This window comes from Etheostoma cragini, chromosome 15, assembly GCF_013103735.1.
Source record: "Etheostoma cragini isolate CJK2018 chromosome 15, CSU_Ecrag_1.0, whole genome shotgun sequence".
Classification (NCBI taxonomy): domain Eukaryota; kingdom Metazoa; phylum Chordata; class Actinopteri; order Perciformes; family Percidae; genus Etheostoma; species Etheostoma cragini.
The window spans coordinates 9,376,329-9,398,002 of record NC_048421.1 but is presented as its reverse complement, the minus strand read 5'-3'; the positions used below and the strand labels follow the sequence as shown (position 1 = coordinate 9,398,002).

General features: G+C 44.0%; 1 protein-coding gene across 1 annotated transcript in view; it reads right to left on the bottom strand.

Moving 5' to 3' along the window:
* Positions 1 to 403: 403 nt before the first annotated feature.
* glis2b (GLIS family zinc finger 2b) overlaps positions 404 to 21,674 on the bottom strand; it is a 21,608-nt gene continuing 337 nt past the window's right edge. Inside the window, exons 1-7 of the mRNA XM_034894393.1 lie at positions 21,018 to 21,674; positions 3,747 to 3,948; positions 3,381 to 3,511; positions 1,851 to 1,997; positions 1,610 to 1,743; positions 1,408 to 1,526; positions 404 to 1,304 (exon numbers count right to left, since the gene is read on the bottom strand). The exon at positions 21,018 to 21,674 is cut by the window's right edge and continues 337 nt beyond it. Of these exons, the coding sequence (XP_034750284.1) occupies positions 565 to 1,304; positions 1,408 to 1,526; positions 1,610 to 1,743; positions 1,851 to 1,997; positions 3,381 to 3,511; positions 3,747 to 3,924 (1,449 nt within the window). The 5' untranslated portion in view covers positions 3,925 to 3,948; positions 21,018 to 21,674 and the 3' untranslated portion in view covers positions 404 to 564. The remainder of the gene's footprint in view (positions 1,305 to 1,407; positions 1,527 to 1,609; positions 1,744 to 1,850; positions 1,998 to 3,380; positions 3,512 to 3,746; positions 3,949 to 21,017) is intronic.

Genomic DNA, 21,674 nt, shown 5'->3' with positions numbered 1-21,674 from the left:
CATAATTGAAAATCTATGGATAGACCTTAAAAAAGCAGTGCATGACAGTCAGCCCAGAAATTTCAAAGAACTGGAAGACTTTTGGAAGGAAGAATGGGCAAAGATACCTCAAACAAGAACTGAAAGACTCTTGGCTGGCTATAAGAAGCGTTTACAAGCTGTGATACTTTCCAAAGGGGGCAGTCCAAGGTATTAACTCTGTAGGGTGCTCAAACATTTGCAGACACCATTTTTTTGTTTTCTGTTATTTTTAAAGTGTAAATGATGGAAATAAAATGTAACTTTTTGTGACATATTATACGAATGTCTAATCTGTCATTTGATGCTTTTTGGAGATATTTCCATCTTTTAATATCTTGGCTTCTTTATGCACATTTATATAATTTTTTATCTGGGGATACTGTATATATTTTTTCTCCTCTTCCGACGCCTCTCAAATGCATTGCATGAATTTGATTGTACGAGCCAATCCCTATCACCTTTGACCGCCCATACCCTCATTATGGCGTTCACCATCCCATCCCGACCACCTGAGCTCTTCTGGAATGTGTGTGTATGTGTGTATCAGTTAACCACAGCTGGTTTGAGCACCACGGTGCCTGGGGGGATGACCACCCAGGACAGGGGATCATGGGATCCCGTGGAGAGGTTCAGGACCCTCCCAGTCACCTCGTTCTCAGGCTCCTCCCCCCTGCCCTTCTTGGCCTGTTGGCTGTGGGCCCTGCGCTCAGACGCGGCCCCCAGCACAGGCATCATTGGCAGGCCCAGGGCAGAGGAGGGAAATGCCTGGGAGAGCAGATGGGACTTGGCCAGGCCCAACGGTGAGCCGTTGAAGGACAGGATGGATGTACCTCCCAGGCTGCCTGGAGGTGAGCCGGGGCAACCAAGCGTGCTGAGGTCCAGGGGCCGAGGACTGAGAGGGGACACAGGAAGGGCACCCCCCAGACCCTGTAGACCATGGCCTCCCAGGAGAGCAGCCGCTGTCCCTGGGATAATTATGTGGGCTGCACTCACATAGGACAGCGCAGAATCCTTCCCCCCTTCGCCAGAAAGCACTCCACTTTGACTCAGTCTCAGCAGGGAGCCCACCCCACCTGGAGAGCCCTGCTCTTGAGCCACAAAGTGGCCGTGGGCTTTGATGTGCTTGCGGAGAGAGCTGGGGTCTGTGTAGCGTTTCAGGCAGCCCACCATCTTGCAGTAGTAGGGTTTGTCCACATAATGTGTGCGTGTGTGCTTAAAACGGTCGCTGGAGTTGGAGTAGCGCTTGTTACAACCCTCGTAAGGACAAATGTAGGGTTTTTCACCTTCAGCAAAGAGAAAGATGTTGAGAATTCATTTACCAAATTTAACATTCCAAAAACATATTGATTTTAACTTTGACATACTATGTATGGCTCTTCTACTGACCTGTGTGTGACCGGTTGTGTATCTTGAGGTTCTCCAGGCGTGAGAAGCTCTTGTTGCAGGTGGGACAGCGATGGGGCTTCTCGTTAGTGTGAGTGCGGATGTGGATGAGCATCTTGTACCTGCAGCCACACAAAAAACATTCTCCCCTGATATATACACTTTAACTACTCTCTAAATTACCCAAAGTGTATCATTTTCTCACCGAGCATTAAAACCCCTCCCTTTGCGAGCACAACCCTCCCAGTGGCAGCAGTACCCAGAATCCTTCTCAGGCTTAACATGGAAGTCGTTGACATGGTCCACCAGGTCTTGGAGGGAGTCAAAGAGCAGATGGCACTAGAGGAGTGAAAAATATTCAGCATTTCAAATGGATTGTGATGATTATGCTATTACGAGCTGATTCTACTTTGGCTACAACAGGATCATAAAATGGATTGTCTTACCTTCTTCCAATGGCAGGCCAGTTGTTCATCCGCCGAGAGGTCAGGAGAGGCTCTCTTGTCGCTCATCTGGCCAATGAACATGGAGGATGGCAGGTGAAGTCCCGCCCCAGCTCCGATTGGCACAAAAAACTGAAAAGCCTGTGAATTCTGTTAAACAGAAAAGAGAAAAGCAACAGGGTTATCAGTCCACTGCACACATAAGAAATAAGCATTCCCGTTTAGCTTGAGTTAATGTGTAATGTGATGTACTTCAAGAAAATACAGCTGGCCTGAGAAAAATAGTATAAAAAACATGTATGGTTGTATTGTAAGGCCAAACCTGCCAAATGTAACCGGTAGTATGAGCTCTGATCCTGTGATAGCACTGTCTACATGGCATAGTAATAAAAGAATATAGCATCAACTGAATGGCACAAACAGGCACTGATGGCCTCCCTGAGAAAATACTTGACAAAGACAAAAGAATTTCTTGGTCAGTGGAGTAAAGAACTGCCGCTCTTTATCTCTTTAAAAAAAAAATCCAGTCCACTTTTGCTTGTTGTAGTCACTTGCTGCATGCTACTAATGCCTCCTAACATCATGAGCTCAGCATGAAAGCTATATAATTGCTGGGGCTCAACACACAAACACACACACACTCACACACACAGGAAAGAAATATAAAGGACACATACATCTGAGATTAGAGAAGCACATAGAGAATAAGGGTGCAAATGGATCACAATCCTGTGTTTGTCTCATTTTCAGCTATGTCAGAAATGTGCCAAATTTCATGAAATGAGACAAATCCACAAATTCCCTCACTGAGCTCTGCCCCTGCATGCAAAACTATGTGAGCTGATTTGCAAGACGCTAAAGGGGCAAGACCATGTGAGTATGAGTTTGTGCAGCTGTATTTCTATAAGAAGCTCTTTTTGTATGTGTGTGTGTGTGTGTGTGTGTGGGGGGGGGGTTATCTGTGTATCTGTGTCCACTGGGGTTAAGTAAAGTATAGATTGTGTGTTACAGTGTGCAATTCAATTGAGAGGGAATTGAATTAGGCGGCATGAGGTATGCATGGCTCTACCTTGTCTTAAATTTGATTACACACGTACACACACACACACACACACACACGCATGCATACACACAGGCACACACTAGTGGGGTCACTAAGTGCAAGTTGTACAGACAGAGGCACTTGTTGGGGACACAAGAGGTTTTTGATAAGAGCTACCCTCCTCTCACGAGCACATACAAGCCTACCAACCCTTGCATAGCCTGAATCCTTATCGAGAGTGTGACACAACCGATGTTGTTCCTGACTTGCTGACCCCAGCAGGCTGAGTCACTCGCCGCTGTAGACAGGAAAGTGTTGGCAACTCACTACTCCATTGAAAGCCAGTGTTTTTATTCTTTCAACAACTCAGAGGAATGATGAGAGGGGAAACAATAGAGATAGTGGAGGGCAAAATAAAATAACTATATCAAGTGGAACACCTGTACTGGTGTGTAGGTCTGTATGTGTGTGTGTGTTTAAGTCATACCCACCACTGAAGGGATGTAGTTGCCGTTGGTCATTTCTGGAGAGCTGGGGGTGTGGCGGGAGGAGGGAGACATGCTCAGGTCCACTGCAGGGGGGGTGGGGGTGTCTGCCCGATCATGAGGGACCACCTGCACACCTGAGAAAACATGCACACACCTGTTAAGATGGCCTAAACAATGTGCTTCATGCAACAGGTTGCCATTGTAACTGTGAGTATGTTATCCTGCTCGGACCACCGCTGTGCTTATATATATATATATATATATATATATATATATATATATATATATATATATATATATATATAAAGACTAGCAGAGCAGCTAACAGATTAGCTATCATGGCTAAAGACTTGTTTTGTTGTTCCCTACCTGTGTGCGGAGATGCTGGCGAGGCGAGCTCAATGACTGCGGTGCCATCATCTGCCATGCGGAGCTGGCGGGTTCGCTTGGAGTGCAGCGGAGAGAGAGGGGGAGAGCGCGCCCCTCTGTCCCGTCCAATGGCCCGCCGAGGGAGCTTCAGGTCCAGTGGCTCGTCCAGGGACAGCATGACCACAACCCGCCGACCTCCCACCTGCACAAACAGTCCCAGAGGGGCAGAGTTAGGCGGAGTGAGGCCAATAAAGGTTAGCTTGGGTTTCATATGACCACACATACAATTGCTGCATTCCGATGGGAGACAGTGACAGACAGATTCTCACAGGTAATATTTCCCATGTGAGTGATGTTGAAAGAATCTTACATTCCACTATCCCAGTGGGTAAGAAATACTCTTCAACAATGGTAAACTGACCACAATTGTAAACTGAAACAATGAGCAAGCCAAAGAAAAACAAACACACACGCACACACACACACACACACACACACACAGATCTGAGTGATCCCCTCCTCTTCTTCCATGCTGACCTTTACTCACACACTCTTGCTGAGGAATTTCTACAATCCAATCCAGATGGTCACCCTCACTGCCAGCCCTGCTTAACCACACCCCCGGCCAGTCACTGGCCCTTGCACCCTATCACATCACCCCCACTCCAGCCCCCATGGTGTGCAACTTCAGACCCCATGGACCTTTGAGACCCACAGGCAACCCCCAGGGCCTTCAGGTCCAGCTGCACCTACTCCATCCACTTCCTCCCTCCTCTAAACACACTGACCTCTGGACCCAGCCTGAGGGTTGTGGGCAGGACGCTTCGTCTAGCATTCATGTTTAGTTCTAGTTGTAGTCGTCCTCTGCCATCAAATCGACCCAGAATCACTGCGTTGTACCATGCAAAGAATTTAGCAAATACCTTCACAAGCAAATAACCTAGATGAACCCTATTAGTCAAAGGAATTGCGTTCAAATGCTATTTGGGGCATCAGAAAGGTTAATAATAATCAGCAAAAAACTCCAGAAAAAATCATAATCATAAGTATAGACATTTACACAAGCCAGATCCTTTTGACTTAAATGTCAACAAATGTTCAGTATATTCCTCTTCATTCAGCATGTACTGCTATATGCTGCTGGTGCAGTACTGCTGGTTTAAAGCCAAACTCTCTATTCAATGTGTTAGGGTTCACTGCTCCTTGTCACCAGGTTCACACACACACGCATGCACGCACGGACAGACGCAGGCACGCTCTAACATCTCCTCAAAGCATTTTCATCTACACATGCACACACAGTAGCAGGGAGAAGTAATTAATCACACTGTAATTTCAACAAATTCACCCTCTTCTTCCTCCCTCTCTCTCACACACACATGCCGACACACACTCACAGAAGCCGTGTTTGGTAGTGAATGGTGGGCTTTGAGAGCGACTGGCCAGGGGCCACATGAGAAGCCCTTGTGTCTCGGAGGCACAGAGCAGATAGGTCACCAGGTTCACCAGCCCAACCAGGGATGGCCACCAGATAACACACACACACACCCGTACATGCAGCCAGAGGGGGTGTAAAGACTCAATCAGCCATAGATAAGAGGATGATACACTACCACGTACCGATTCAAACAGAGGAACATACTGTATGAACATGCACACAGAACAGCATTATGGTAATATCAGTGAGATTGTTCTGTGTTTATGCTCACATGCACACACATAGAGAAACATATTAGTAAAATATGCCTTTCATGGTTTTTATCTGATTATAGACCATACTTGCAAGCACATGACCCACGGGTCCATCTTGATCTTGACTTTAGTTTCAAAATTACACTGAATCTGCTCTAAGAAGGGATCTCAGTATGGAGAGGAGGAAGGATTACAGCAAACAATAACTAACTAACTTCCATACTCTAATGCCGCTTTCTCACTGCATGGTACGGCTCAACTCAACTCGCTCTTTTTTGGTTTTCCATTAGCAAAAGTTGTGGATAGTACCTGATACCTTTTTTAGTACCATCTTAGTCAAGGTTCCAGGCGAGCTGAGCCGATAGAAGGAAGAGTTAAAACACTGCAGACCAGTGATTGGTCAGAGATAATCGTCACCAGGGCAACACAGGCACAAACCAATAGCCAATCTACCGTTTATAGCCACTGCATTTATTTACTCAACCCAGATTTTTCTTTTTTTAAATGACAGCCCGCAAAACTATATTGTACACTATGCCTTACAATTGACGAAGTGGAGATGATCCGGCTTGCCGATGAAAGGATTTAGCAAGTGTGGCGTTGAAGATAACATCACAGCAGATTGACATGGCATTGCTATGCCAATCAGCTAAAAAATACCAAAACAGTTAGTCCAGTAGAGCAGTTGTACCATACAAAAAAAGAACAAATCCCAAACCCATCCTTTAAATAATTTTGACATGAAACAGCTAGGCTTGAGTTTACACTGGCTCATGGGGGAATGCGTCCTTTCTTTACTGTCTTACAATGTCTCCATCATCCTCCATCCATTATACCCTGACATGTAATAAATGGATTGTTTCTATCAGTTAAACCCAGGAGAATTGTGCAACGATAAAAACTATTACTGATAATTGTTGTAATCATCATTTTAACCATATAGTTATGTTATGTTGGCAAAACCTGCCATTAGCTGTGAAAATAAACATCTTTAGATCTGTCAGAGTGGAAATGATCCTCATTTAGAACGAGCTGCATTTATTACCACATCTCTGTTTCTCTCCCTCCCCTCTAACTTCTCCTGGACAGCCTGCCAAGACTTTTGGCTTTATTATTGGCTAGTAGCAAAAAAATGTCTGTCTTCCACTTTAATCAAGCGGAAGCCCTTACCATAAGGCACAGACCAAGAATCAGCTTAACCTTTCTATAAATCCTACTCAACTGAGTCCTGTCAACTGTGGGGACAAATAGAAAACTGGCCTCCAATCAGTGCTATAATCCACACTATTAAACCTGATGAGAAACCGATACAAAACTTTTGGATCCATTTAACTCTGAAATATAAATCACTTTGGCACCTCAAATCATGTGATCCTACAGCCCTTACTGTGAGACTAGCAGAGAGACACTACAGGGGTCTCCACACACAAAAGCTCTTCTCAGGCAGCTGCTCCACGTGCAAACCATTACTAAACCTTCATAACGGATTGTGGAGCCAATTTATCAAAAATGTGTACTTTTCCTTATATAATAAACATCATTGTTGGTATTGTTCAGTTTGTTGTAGAAGAAGAAATAGCAGATTAAATTAGTAGTATGCTGCAATAGAGCATTCGTTTTAGTGTGTTATTTATGTGTTTCAAATAGCTTTTGCTTTTTAATTCCAAGTAAGTATGAATATTAGTGAAAAGTATTTTAGGTATTTCCAAGGTCACATTATCTTTCTAACTGACCTGTTTTTTTTGGTTTACAAAAATAAAAATGTAAATCAATTAATCCACTGACAGAAAATGAATAGTCAACAATTAATTAATTTATCAACCCAATTACTTTTCAAGCAAAATGTGAAGATTTCCAAACTTTCTTTGTCTATTTTGGGAAATTTTATATGCCAAAAATATAATGGAATAATCTAGAAAATAATCCCTGTATTAATTGATGAAGAAGGTAATTGTTAATTGCGACCGTACAGCATATTAACACTTCTTCTAATACATTTTACAAATAAATAACATTGAACATTAGTACAATCATTTCATTTCATAGAGGCCGTTGAATATGAATTAAAAGGGAAAATGTACATTTTAAGATTTAGAAAGCTCACACTGGTCTGCACCTCTGGGCATTGCAAAGAAACAGACATGACAAACACTCCCTTGAACTTCCGAGTAACTCAACAAGTCATAAGATATTTACAATGCCCGGTGCACACAAGGCAGTCCATACCGTGCTAATGTGCTCCCAGTGGAGTAGGGCCAGTGAAGCGTCTGGTGAATCAGTCCCCAATGAGATTTCACCTCAGCCCACCCTCATGAATATTTCTTTGTGGAGAAATTATAGAGACTTGCTGGGAAGTGACTCACAGCGTGTGCATCTTGGACTGAAGTTACAGGATCTTGACTACATCCTCCAAATAGTCAGGGTCACTGAGAGGGGGTTTGTGGGAAATGTGAGACAAAGAGATATGGCCACCGAGCGAAAGAACGATACAGTGAAGGAAGAAGTAAGGTGTTGGCTTGAAATGCAAGTTTGTGTGTGTGTGTGTGTGTGTGTAAAGCTCAGTGGTGGATGGCAGTGAAGTTTGTGGAAGGGGTGTTGGCTGGCCCCCATGCAGACTTCCTTGCTCAGCCGTGGGGTCGACAGTCTCTCTGAAAGGGGGCATTGTCCCTTCTCTGGGCCCTCTCTCTCTCTAGCAGAGTAAACAAGCAGAGAGCGAGAGAGGAGAGGAGGGATGACCGAAGGGGCCACAGCGAGGTTATGCATGGGTGAGGATGAAGGGAGGAGGAAGTGGCAGAGGAAGAGGAGTCCTGAAGAGGTTTCTGTGTGTCTTCCTCATAAGCAACCCCCCTCACCTCTTCCCCTGTATAACCCTTTTCCACTCGAGTCCGAAATCCACCCACTGCAAATCGCCCTTTGATGCGGTGTGTGTGTGTGTTCGGGGGTGAACATGGGTTGAGGTTGGGGGGTGTGGGAGTTGGCCGATGGGTGAGGTAACACGGGGTGGGGGGAGGGGGAGCATCAGGTCAAAGGAGGGCTATGTGTTTCAACACCTCCATACTCTGAGGCTAGGCTCACATGGATCAGAGCTGACCTTTCACCCTGCTCTGACCGATTGATCTTTAGCCTGATCTGATATGAGGAGGATCGTATATCGGCTCAGTCTGCTCCATCTAATGGTGCAAACACAAGAGCCAACATAAAGCATCAGAGAGTTTCAAAGCTGTGCAGTATAAGATGATTATGTTACAGGGTATGTAATCTTATTGTGTAATATTTTTTTTTCTGAGGGTTTTAGAGAGTGAGAGAATGAGTGTGTGTGCGCATGTTTTGTGTGGCCCCCTCTGAGGTTGGCTGTAACTTAATCTGCCTCCTGCTGTGACCCTGGGAGGTGGTCTGCAGGAGGTAAGCCATCTCTCCCCAGGGCGCTTTGCTCACTCTTTTTCATTTTCACACACAAAAACACAGAACGCAGAGAGAGAGAAAGTCCACGGTAGGAATGTCTAACAGCATATGGTATTGATGTGAGGATCGGTTTAACGTGTTGTTTTTTAAAACACTAAACAATCATGCTGCGATAAAACTTTAATGGCAGGAGGAAGAAATTCTGGTATATTGTATATATTTATTGTTTGGTTTTTAAGATGTTTTTTGGGGGCATTTTAAGCCTTTATTTGTGACAGGACAGATTTGACATGAAGGTGGAGAGAGAGGGGGGAATGACATGCAGCAAAGGGCCGCAGGTTCGAATCCCCGGCTGCTGCGTCAAGGACTGACCCTCTCTATATGGGCACCCGCTCTACCAGGTGAGCAACCCAGACGCCCAATTTCCTTTTTAAGGCTGGTGATATCTTGAAATTATTAAGTACCGATATCCAGTCATCACTAAATGAATATAATTTTAAGACCAAGTTAATAAACTGAGATAGCAGCAAAAATAGAAAAAAAGAAATCTCAATACTATAGCATGGTTTACCATTTTATTTCCTTCTACTGACATGTCTGAGAAAACAAGCCCCCAAAGCAGCAACATAAGAGAGAGTTATAGAGAGTTATACACTACTTACTTATAAAGCGTTAGTATTCATCAACATGTGTAGGTGAGATACTAACTAATAGCTCTCAGACCAACATAGTCCACAATTGATAAACCTTTGTTTGTGCGGTCAATAGGCCATCACGTATTACCTGGCATGCCCCTGTGACCAGTGGTGTAGTGAAGGGTATACGCGGGTATACAGAGTATATAAATGCTATACCTTACGGCTTACAGTTATGCAACAAGAATTTGCGGTAAGTTTCTTTATTTTCAACTGTTGAATGTCCTGCATAATGTATAGGTTGGCCATTATTCTTTAATAGGCATATTTAAAGGGTCCATATCAAACATATTTATTTATGTAATAAGTTTATGTTAACTCAGGTTAAGTATTTTCAAAGTTTTTCTATGATATTCTAGGATTAATATACCGTAACTATAGTTATAGTAGATATTGTGGACTTGTAGCCTGTTCAATCATTAGCTCTACTCAATTTCAGAGCTGGAACTTCATTCAAAGGCTATAGGTGACCAAATTAATATAATCAATCCCCCAAAGCAATACCTGCTATCATTTTAAATTGCAACGTTGCAGTGACCACATCATAATGCCATGAACTGAAGGTTAACAACTCTTTGTCTTAAATATGTTTACATTAGGTTTTATAATTCTGTGGTTTAGCAGTGATGTATAAAGCAGTTGGAACATTAGTCATGTCTAGACCTGCTTCTTTTTTACCATCTACCAGGTGGGGAGGAAAGGGTCAAAGGTGACAGATAGAGGCGGGTGTGGTGGGAACTCTGACCCCTGACATATGGGTTTTACATCTGTAACTGGGGCCAAGTAGGAATAAACAACTTGGCACGTAAGTGATCATTGTTCAAAGCTAAGTATTTCCTATTTACAATTTTCCGCTGGATTTACATATCAAAGTCAGGCGAGATTAGTCAGACAAGGTTCCACACTAACAATGAAAAAGACAAGATGAGACAGGTTAACATTTAGATATGATGTAGTATGTTTGTTACTGATTTGGAGACACAAGAAAACAGGCCCAAAAGTGGTCCCTCCTCTCCCACTTCTGTCATTGCTGACGTATCTTGAGGTAATAGCCGCAAGTGACCCCACCTCCGCTGACACATACACATTCAAGCCACAGCCCCCACATACACCCTCCACCCTTCCACCCTTGATGGATCACTCAACACACAAACACACACAGCTGAGAAATTCTTTTTTTCTTGCATCTGTCCTCCTCAGCCAGCCGCCTCCTCAGACAGGAAACCTCAGTTTCCACTCCTCCTCCTCTGGGCCTCTCATTCCCTCTTTCTCTTTCTTTCTATCCTTCTATTCTCTGCTTTTTGTTTTTTCCTTATGTGCTCTGCTTCTTTTTTCAATTTGTCATTCTCTTCCACTTCTCATTCTTCTCTCACCTTATGTAACCCCTACCTGGCCTAAATCTTGAGTTAATTGCCAGATTATGTCCTTTACTTACACAATTTCTACAAGATACATGTAATAAAGATAAATCAAAGTTTCACTTAGAGGGTTTTCTCTTACTGTCGATGTAAACCTCTCCCCTTCTTCTTACCCCTGTTACGTTGGATTATGTAATAGCAGCAAACATAGAGCCACTGGGAAAGGAGAGGACAAGTTGCACTGGAGTCACAACAGCTGCAATACAGAGACAGGGTGACGTGTGTGTGTTCACATGCTTTAACCCAAGGAGTAATAAGCACAACATTGCTATTTGATCTTTTAAGGGTTTTAAAAAGAGAATAAGAATATATTAAAAGAGTGTGAGGATGCAAAAGCAAGTGATAAGCAAAGAAGGAGATGAAGGGAAAAATCTTAGACAACACATAAGACGGGGAGAAACGAGCAAATTAGGGAAGGAGGAAAGAAACTAGGGAGGAATAGACGGATTGAAGGAGAGAGAGAGTGCAACAGGAAGCTTCTCAGCGAGCTACTGCTGGCCTGCAGCCAGAGCGTTCAGACGTTGAGGAATTCCAGGCAGAGGGAAGGCAGGGAGGGAGGAAAGGTGCCAGGAGGGAGGGAGAAGGGCGGGTCACACTTGCAGTTTGTTGTCAAAGAGGACTGTTTCATGAGTAAGGAAGAGCACACGCTTAAAGCAATATCTCTCTGTGGTTGAACATTAACATTTCTGTTAGAATGCAAACTTTGGTAGGAACAGTCTGACATCAGCCCTCCATGATTTGCAAACTTTTGGCTCTGAATTATGAAGTCTATATCCTTGACGTTCCACTTCCGAAATGTGAGATTAGGCCACAAAGGATCATTAAACAGCCATCTGACTGATAGTTCACATTCTGTCATTAAGCTTTTTTACCTGCTCAACCAGGGATTATCACACGACACAGTGACCTGACTCGAGTTGTGGTGGGGTGGGGATGGACTGAATTTCAAGGGGAAGCATGCATTATCAGATCAATATAATGATACTTGCATTTTCTTGAAGGGGACAGTGTGCAAATATCCTTAGAAAATCTGTTCTGCAATTAAAGAAAGCAACCCACCTATTTTGACAGAACAAATGAAAAGAGAAGACGCAGGTACAGGGGGAGAGAGAAGCTGCCCATTGGCATGAGGCTAGGAAACTTCCCCCAAGCCACAGTCAATGTATTAGACTCCCTAGTAGCTGCTGTATGACAGAAACAGTATGTGATTGAGGGGCCACGTGTAGGATACATATGTTTTGAGTGCCTGGTTGTTTTTTTACCCACCTACTCCCATTTAAAATCAGATACATACGTTTTTCATCAACTGAAACTGTTTTAATCTATACTGTAACATTAGGATAGCAGTCAGCGCTAAACAGAGAACCCTCTAGGGGACCATGACTCAGAGTGTTCAAGCAGTAAACCTTACCAATACTTGTGCTTAAGGCACTTTGCACAACAGTACTGTATAGCTTTGAAATGCGGTGAGTAAACTTACAATAACATGGGACATTTCACAAGATAGTGGATTCATAGCGCAGCAAAGGGCAGCGGGGAACCAATGAACACAGCAGGAGGCCTCCCACCATCCGAAAGAGGAGAAGAGAAGAAGAGGAGAGAAGTATGTGCTTGTCTTTGCACTCAGGAGATTTGATGTACATCCCCACCCTGGATTACTTTGACCTCCCATTAACTCTGCTGGGCGTCTCTACCTCCTGCAGCCCACTAAATGCATTTTCTCCAGCCCTCATTACTTTCATCTTTGCTCCGCCATTCCATATTAACAAAAACTTGCATGATCTCCCTCAGTGCTTTTCCCTCTTGACTTCCTCCACACTTCCTTAGGCTATATCCCCATCGTCTGGCATCGCTCTCTCCTTATCCTCTCCTTCATCAACCCATCTCGTGTCTCTTTCTCTCTCTCTTACGGTTCTCTCCCCCCATTTTCAGTCCATTCCTGTGGCCTCTCCCCACAGCTAGTGATGCAATTCTCCAACTCCTGAGCGCAATCACAGGGTCTGGAGTTGGCTCACCAGCCAAAGCAGGGGCGTCACTACACTACGCTCAGTAGGAAAGCAACAGGAGAGGTGGGGGGTGAAAAAAAAGAAACGAAGCCAATGACAGAGGGGAAAAACAGTGTGAGGCTGTTAGAGTTGGTGGTGGGTGAAAAAGTACAGTGATAAAAGTTAACAGCTCTCTTTTACAGTTTGTGCATTTTCGCAACTAAACTTGGGGTAAACTTGTTTTTCTTTTATAAGCATGTGGTGAGGGGGTTATTTTGACTCTTTTATTTTCAAAAAAAATGAATGGATTTGATACTGCAGGATCAAACAGCACAACATCCCAGCTCGTTGCCCTCTCATCAGCCCACTAACCAGCTGTGTTCATTTTGCTAGGTTTGCTACATAGGGTCTGTGTTTCGGAAGTGATGGTTCTTTGCTACTCCCACACTAAATGCTGTCAATCCAGCTGACTCACACCAACATTAGCATTATTCTAACAGCTAGACTGGCAGTATGAAATTCAAGTAATGTTTGTGGAGGTGTAAAATTTTCAGAGCTGGCATTTAACATAATCTCTGGAGGTCTATACTTTTCCAAACAAAAACTTCCTTTTGTCCATATTTCGTTGCTGGGGCAGTGTACTTGACATGTGTTACCACTGTGGGTACATAATGGATATGCTATAAGAGCTGTAGAGATCCATGCATGCAAAGAGTGATCTTATCAAACACAGTGCACTACGTGCAGATGTGCATGTATACAAGCACACACGCCACACACACACACACACACACACACACACTGTTGCCAGCTCAGAGGAAGACCTCCCCTAAAGGCAGTAGAAATGAGCACAAGGTCAGGTTAGGAATGCAAAGCGCTGGCACCTGCCTAAATCTTTAAAATACCAGGCTCCCTCAGCACACACACAAACAAAAGGACCCGCCCTAAATCTCAGGGCAGGGGTTTTAAGCCTCTCAAGAAATGGCTTCAGCCAAAAACAAGGCACACAGATATGCACCCCAAAACTATATCACTGAACAACCAGTACAACTTCAAGCTTCCCTTCGAAGCATAACTGAATGTACAAGCAGCTGCGGTTGAACTCAACAGGAGATGTCTGTTATATTCCCTCACTGGTGAAAACCCAGCACCATTTAAGCCATTGGGTAGGAGGGATTGGGAGGATGTCCAGAAATCTCTCTTTCTTTCTCCCCCCCTCTCTCCCACACAGTTAACAGATTAATAGAGGTGACATGCATATGGAAACTGTGATACGATAAGAAACAAACCCGGGGGTATATTTCAGCACCAGTTGCGGGTCGTTGTGGTCTATCCTTCCAATGACAAGTAAGGATCAGGGAAAAATGTATGGAAACATTAAGTTTATGCACACATAAACACACTGACGGCACAGGCCCTTATGTACAGCCATACAGACTATGCACACACACACACACACACACACACACACACTAGTGCACAGTATGCTGGCTGTGTGTTGTGGAGTTCAGACCAGTTCGGAGTGCTGTGGTACAGCTTTGGGAGGGGTGTGCCTGTCTCACAGTCATTTCCTGGAAGGGAATATTATCGCAACACACGCATGCGAAACAAACCCCTTTCGTCTTTACACAGTGACCCTAGCCACTTTCATTTGCTTGCAACTCAATAAGCCAACGGTAAGCAGTGAACTCCCTGGGAAGCAAGTCTTCTCATTCAATAGCCAAAGTAATATGATCCCAACAACAGCTTTATGCAACAGGGCCTCCGGGAGGCTGGGGGCAACACATGGGTGGTGTTGCTGAGGCCTGTCGGACACGTCTACGGTGTTGTAACTTTTCTACTTCTTTGACCCAGAATTTCTGGCCACTCCCAGTCCCTGGAGAGGGATTGGTGACACCTGTGCACCAGCCATGCTGCACAGAGGAGAGCCAGATGTGTGTTGGACAGGGAGTGTTATGTATAGAGAAGAGAGAGGGCACGGGCTAAGCTTCCAAAACCAAAGTATATTGAATGGATGAAGAAAACAGGAAGAGGGAGAAATACAAAACAGCAGAGAGCAATTAGCAGACAAAGTGACGTGATGTGTGTTTGTGCGTTGAGGGCAAACACACACTGCAGGGCAATCAAGGTGCTCCTGCTTCTTTAAATTTGGGTGTGCCCCCCATATTGTCTGCTATACCTTCATTTCAGCCCTTTTTTTCCTTTCCTCCCTCGCCATGATCTAACATATATATGTATATATATATATATATATACATATATATACATATACACAAAGCCAGTGTTGTCTTTTCCTTGTGAGGATGTGCCAACTTAACGGCCGCCCTGAGTTCTCCCTTCTCACATTAGAGGCCTGTTTTCTCTGTGTAACCCACCTACCCATGTCCTCTTCCACCAAGGCTGGCATTAAGACAAGGTCAATATGACTGTCTTTTTTCTCCTCTTTTGTCTTCCTCCCTCTCCTTTTCTCTCTGTATTTCTGTGTTCTAGCTCAACTAAGTGACAGGCTCCACCCTACAGCTTTTATCGTTTGTGGCTCCATCCAAGAGAGAGGAACAGAAAAGGAGAGCAGAGAGACAGATGCAAAGGGACAGATGGAGGGCAAGTGAGATGGCGACAGACAGAGTTGAGCATAATGCTGGAAAATGGAGTACCACCAAACTCTTGATTTCAATTTGTTGGCATGTGTGCAATCTGTTGGAAACAAGCTTCAGAAATATCTGGAGCTGTTTCCTCTTTTGATTTGGCAAAACAGTCTCAACAGTAACGGCGTATGAACGTGTGGACAAACGCAATCGTACAGTATATCGGCAACGTTGGAAAGAATGAGCCTAAGAGAGGATCTTAATTACTGTTGAAGGTTCAGGGCTTTATCTATGCTCTCAAACATTTTTTTTGTCCTGAATCAAAACTGACATTTAGAATCAATTAACAAATAGCCAAGCTCACCATGAGGGAAAGGATAATTTATTAAGAGCCGAGCAAACAAGGATCAAGGGCATTTAAAAGCAATCGGACGGAGTAAAAGTGAGAGACGGGTTGTGTTGAGTTAGTGATCGTTATTCAAGATGGCCACTGGAAGTCAATTATTCAAACTTGGGCAATCAAATAAAAACAGTCACGCTATTTCATAAGGAGGTATCTGAGGTCAGAATAAGTCTTTATTTCACAAAACCGTAACCTTAAACTTAAAACATTTCCATAAGGCTCCCCCTCATAAGAAAAACAGACACGTTACATATGAATTAAATAAGTGCTGGCAACTTCTCCACAACACCACAGAGAACGTAAACACTTACAGGCCAAACTTTGTTCTCTCCCTCTCCCTCTCTCTCTCATTTACTGCATATATAAGATGGAGAAGGTCTTATATAATCTAAGCGTCACTTATGAAGCTGGGGGCTCATGGAAAGTGGGAGACACAAACGCAAGGGAGTGATGAAGGAAAAGATGGAGCAGAGTAAAAAAGAAGGAGATGGAGTCCCAGAGAGTCGGTGATGGAGGGAAGGAGGGGGTGAAGGGGGCCAAGTCTGGAAGCTAGCTGACAGGACTGGATATGCCCAGACAGGGAGCCGGGCCCAGGCCCAGACTTGAGAGCCGTATTTGAGCCTCAGATACGCCTCACCCTCATCTCCTTTAAAAACACCATCTTTCCCTTCTAAGTACGTTATTCCTTAACCGTACTTACAGGCAGAGCCCCTTTTGTCCGACTCCTCTCTTTCTTTTCTCTTCAAACAAGCAAACACATACATACCTTAGTCATACTGAACTGCTATTGAGGGTGAAGGGTGTTGGCCAAGCACGTAAATAATAATACAAACCAGCTGTGCCTCCACTTAAACTGAATTGTTGTGAGCTTATTACTGTACAACTCACAGATCCTTGAACTGAGCTCCCTGATATCTAAAACTCCAACTATATCCAAGTTTACTGTTATCTATAACTTAAATATTAAAGTATGTTGGTGGAAAACCAAAATGGAATTTATAATAAAACAGGCTTTGCTCTAGTCTATTCCCTCCACTCTTTCTCTGACAGCTCCTTTGCATTGCTGTTATTCTTTCAAGTTTTGGCATTACTCCTGTATTTTTTCTTTAAATTTTCCTCATCAAGTGTGCCCTGCCCCAGACATAGTCTGTGTATTGTCTGAAGGGCTCTGCAAGTTGAAATTCTCTCACGATAGAAACACTGAGCAGGGAGTGCAGGAAGAGCCTTACAGAGAATGAGAAGGGGTAGGGTGGGGTAGCTGGAGTAAGGCACTGAGTTGTCTGTGTTTATTTTGGAAATGCATGCCTGCAGACTTGTAACAGAGGAACTGACCCCTAAACTTCACCGTGGCAGATCCTCTCAGAAAGAGCAAGAGTGCTGTGCTCGTTTGGGATGTCCCACACAGGTAGTTTTAAAAGGAGTAAACCATACATTACCAGAGGGGGCATTTTAACCCACCCTGGGGACCCAGGAATGGTCTGCTCCAGGAGGAAACAGTGAGGCCGTGAGGTGATTAGTGGTTACAGTTTAACTGGAGAAAAATGCACGCTCCGCGAGCCCAGCCAGCCACGAAGCAAAGCGGTATGCACCGGTCTACTTAAGTTTGCAAGTTAGTCTGAGTCAAGCTCTGCATCCGATCGGTCTATTCTTACTGTATGGGTCCTGGAGTCAGACCGTCACCCCACATAAACAAGTCACACTGCAGCACTCTAAAGTATCAGTTTGTCACCTTTAATACTGCACATAAGGCAATGATTAGTGATAAGGTATTTTGTGGGGGGAAAAGCACAGAGCTATAATGATATGAGAGCTGAGAGAGTCATTCTCTGTCATTATCAAGTTTACCTTTAGGTCAGCCCTTGAATCAGTCTGTTTCTATTTAGATTTTAATGAGTGATATTGTTGACTTCAGTCTTTTGGCTAGTATGAAATCAACTGCTTTACCATATAGCCAATATTAACTGCAAAATAACCAAGAATTTGCCAAACATTATTATTATTATTATTAATATTACATATATGTATATATATATTATTAAGTTATTAGTTAAATTAAATTAGGTTAAATTCGGTGGATTAAGTTATTTATCCACCTAATTAAAATTAAGTTTTTAATCCACCAAACAAATTAGGTGCATTGTGAACCAGAATGATACAAATCTGTTAATTTTGTGGCAGAACAGTATACAGTATACTGAAAAACAAATCATTCTTGTTGACATGAACATTGTGACATATACTGTACAAGTTTTTATGATTGTTCATGGTATTTTAAAAGACTTTATCCAAATCTGACCATGGATACCATATATTACACCGCAACATTTCTCTAGCTCATTTTACTGGAGGGACACATTGCTTCATCGGTCAACTTCATGCAGCTCCTCCTGACATTTTCAGTTTCAATCAAAGGTCAAGAGCTGGGATTTGCAACTCCATTCAACATGACATAACCCAATGTTAATCATATTTTATATGTTGAGCACCATAACGGATGAATCAGAAATTTTATGATTAGAAATCGGATTGCAGAGTAGTGTAACCACAGAAAGGACATATTGGTCATGGGGATCAGAAATCAAGTGTCTCTAATCCCTGGGAATATAAATGCGTAATAAAAGTGTATGTCAGGTGCCTTGTTTTCACTGCATGCTGCCTCATTCACTGACCACTATAATCTTCCCTCCCCTGCTGCTGAGTTGCCATTCAGCTTGACAGTAATCTCCAGTAGCTAAGAAACCCCACTGGGATATCAATTCAAACCCTCACACTGGCTCTCACACTGTAGTTTGTACCAATTACATTCCACCTTATTACTGTTAGCAGTCCTCATCCTCCACGGAATTTTTTTCATCCATTGGAAAACATTATTTAAGATGCCCTACAAAAGGCTGCCAATACTGTGAAAAATTAAACCTTCCTTGAATTTTAGATCAGAGTTTATCTGTGATACCATACTCGCAATGTAAGAATCAACTAACAGCATGTTGTTGATTCTTACATGTAAGAATCAACAACATGCTTCTTTTTACATCAGATGAGGTATACTTTTATTAGCCTGGTTTAAGTACAAGTGCACTGTGGGTTCCCACCATACCTCTGCCACAGGCCTCGTGGTTGTTCCCTGACGCAGGAATATGCCATTAGGGTCCACCTTTTCCACCATAAAGCAGCTTCCTTACACTCACAAGGTTTGGGACCTCAAGGGTATGATGTCACAGAGTTGTGGTGTAGGGCACAACCTTGAGGCACAGGAAAATTGTGGTGGTAACTACTGTACACCCGTGATTTGATTTTAGAGACTGGTATGGTGGAAAGCCTTTATATCTGCTTGCGTACTAATTGCAGCGGATGAAGCAGGTTGGTGACAAACTCTTACCAAAGCTCTGTGCAAGTTGTTGCACCCAGCAGCTGTCCAAGTATCTACAATACATCTGGCCACGCATGCAGTCAGGATAAGAAAATGTACAGCAAAAAAAGGCTGCCTGCACAAACATCCTGATAGTTTGGAATGCCACCACAGGGATGCACAGCTGGACCCCAGCGGACATCTGGCTTTATGGTGGCAGTGACTAAGTGCTGTGTAAGAGAGGTAAAGCTTGAACAACCAGTGTGCCAGTCGTGATAGATGCCTCTCAGTCTGGCCCCAGTCTTTCTGTCGGATGAATGTTATGGTTGACCTGCGGCTGAACTGATCATCAGCTGATTGGATAAACAATGCGGCAAGCAGGCTGTGGATGTGAGGAGCACCTGTGCTCGCAGTTCAGAGAGGGGTTATGGATTAAATAGCATGGGCTTGGAATAGGGAGGGAGGATAGGGATTCAAAGTCCTCGCTCTGCACAAAGCCTCTTCCACTGCTCCTCTTCCCCACATACTTTGAGGGAGCTCAAGTGGGCCCATAGCCTGACCTCCTCCAGTCTCATATAATATCTCTTTGACAGTTCCTCTCATGCACCCACCCACGCATTGTATTGTTCATACAGTCCCTCACAGTCACCTTGAAAATACACAGCCATCCTACTCTGATCCAAATGCAATTGCAGCCCCCTGAGTGTGCCTCGATCTGCATTGTGGCCTAATGCTTTTTAATGATCGGGCCTTATTCCACTCCAGCAAGGGGCTTGTTAGATCTGCCTTGGCAGGGCTTGGATCTTTCCCCTGGCGTCTTCTGGAACAATGGGCCAATGGGAGGCAGCCAATGGGGAGAAGGTCGATCCCAAACCCAGTCCCAGTGTGCACACAATTAGGCTTAGGGACAGTGGAATTGCTTAATTGGAGGAAAATAGCTCTTTATCTAGGCCTCTCTGTCTGTGCTCATACTTGCCCCCTGCACTACATGCTTGGCCTCAACTAACATTACCTTGTGTGTGAACCACACTGAAAAGAGGTTATTAAGCATAAATAACTCATGGTGGGCTACAGTGATGTGGAAATGTAGTTGCGGTTGAGACCAGGAACTTAATGACCTGAATTAGCATAAAGTAAAAATGAGTGAAATACAAAGTAAATCTGAGAATGAACAGGATTTTTGTTGTGGCTGTTTACCTCATGTGGCGGTCACAGTTTTATTTACCAATACATCACTGTTTTAAGTGAATGTCAGCAGTCTGTAGACGTTGAACTCTTTATCAGATGTTGTGACAGAACATCCCAGAGCTGAGGACAAGCCTGCATCTTGCACAACAGCTGGCTGAGCTGTGATGTACGCCCCTATATAGAGCAGGATTTGTGATACTGCTCTAAAAATGTCTCAGGGTTAATGAGGGGGGTGCTAGTATAAAAGAAAGGATGCAGACAGGCGGAAGCAGGTCGCTCCCATGTTGAAATAGGTACTGACACAATGCGTAAATGGCACAAACGCCAGCCAAGGCCCGTTCGCCACTACCGGCCTTGACTATGACAGTGTGTTGAGTCCAGGCTGCAGGATATGGGCGCACCGCTGGTGAGTCTCTGAAAAATAGGTCACTACCCTGTTTGAACTCGTGCATTTTTTTTAAACTGTAGCAGCGCACTCAGACCAAAGTGGAAACACATGACAACAGACCCAACATACAGGACTGACATGCAAGAAAGGGTCACTCCTGGCTTACCTTAAAGGGAAAATGCCGTGGATATGGCCAAGATATCTCCGACTTGGCCCCCCTCTTCCCGGTGCAAACTTCGCACGCAAAGTCCTATATGGCTCAAGTGGCTTCGGTGTCAAATGACTCCTCGTCAATTTGTCGCTTCTCTTTTAATAAACACGAAATATAGAGCTGATTTGCGTTTAGAAAGAAATGTCTAGGTGTCTGGAGAGGCGGTCCGTTCCCAGACCATTGTCGGGATCTTTCTAAGCATGGGAAAAAAATCAAACATAAGCTCAAACGCAGCGTAGCCTACGTGACAGCTGGTTGTTTAAATAAAGACTACTATATGGAATGGCAGCCTTGTCTGTTGCCGTGGGATGATATAATTTGCATGTTATCATGCCACTGTAAACCCGTAAAAAAGTGTAAACACCCAAATCCGTAACCTTAAATGTTCCCGCTGTAGAAAAAAATTAAGCACCGGCTGTCTTGTGCATCAAAAACGCATAGATGATTTCTTCCTAAATTCAAAGCGCATCGCTTAATGGCAACGCTGGTCAAGTGGGGGTTTCCTATGGGTGGTCGTGGTTCTCCTGACGGGGTGGGAGGGCAGTTCAGACCAGAGGGATGGCACGAAGTGGTAGGTAGGGTGGATAGGGCGGGTTGGCGGAGAGGTGTGGG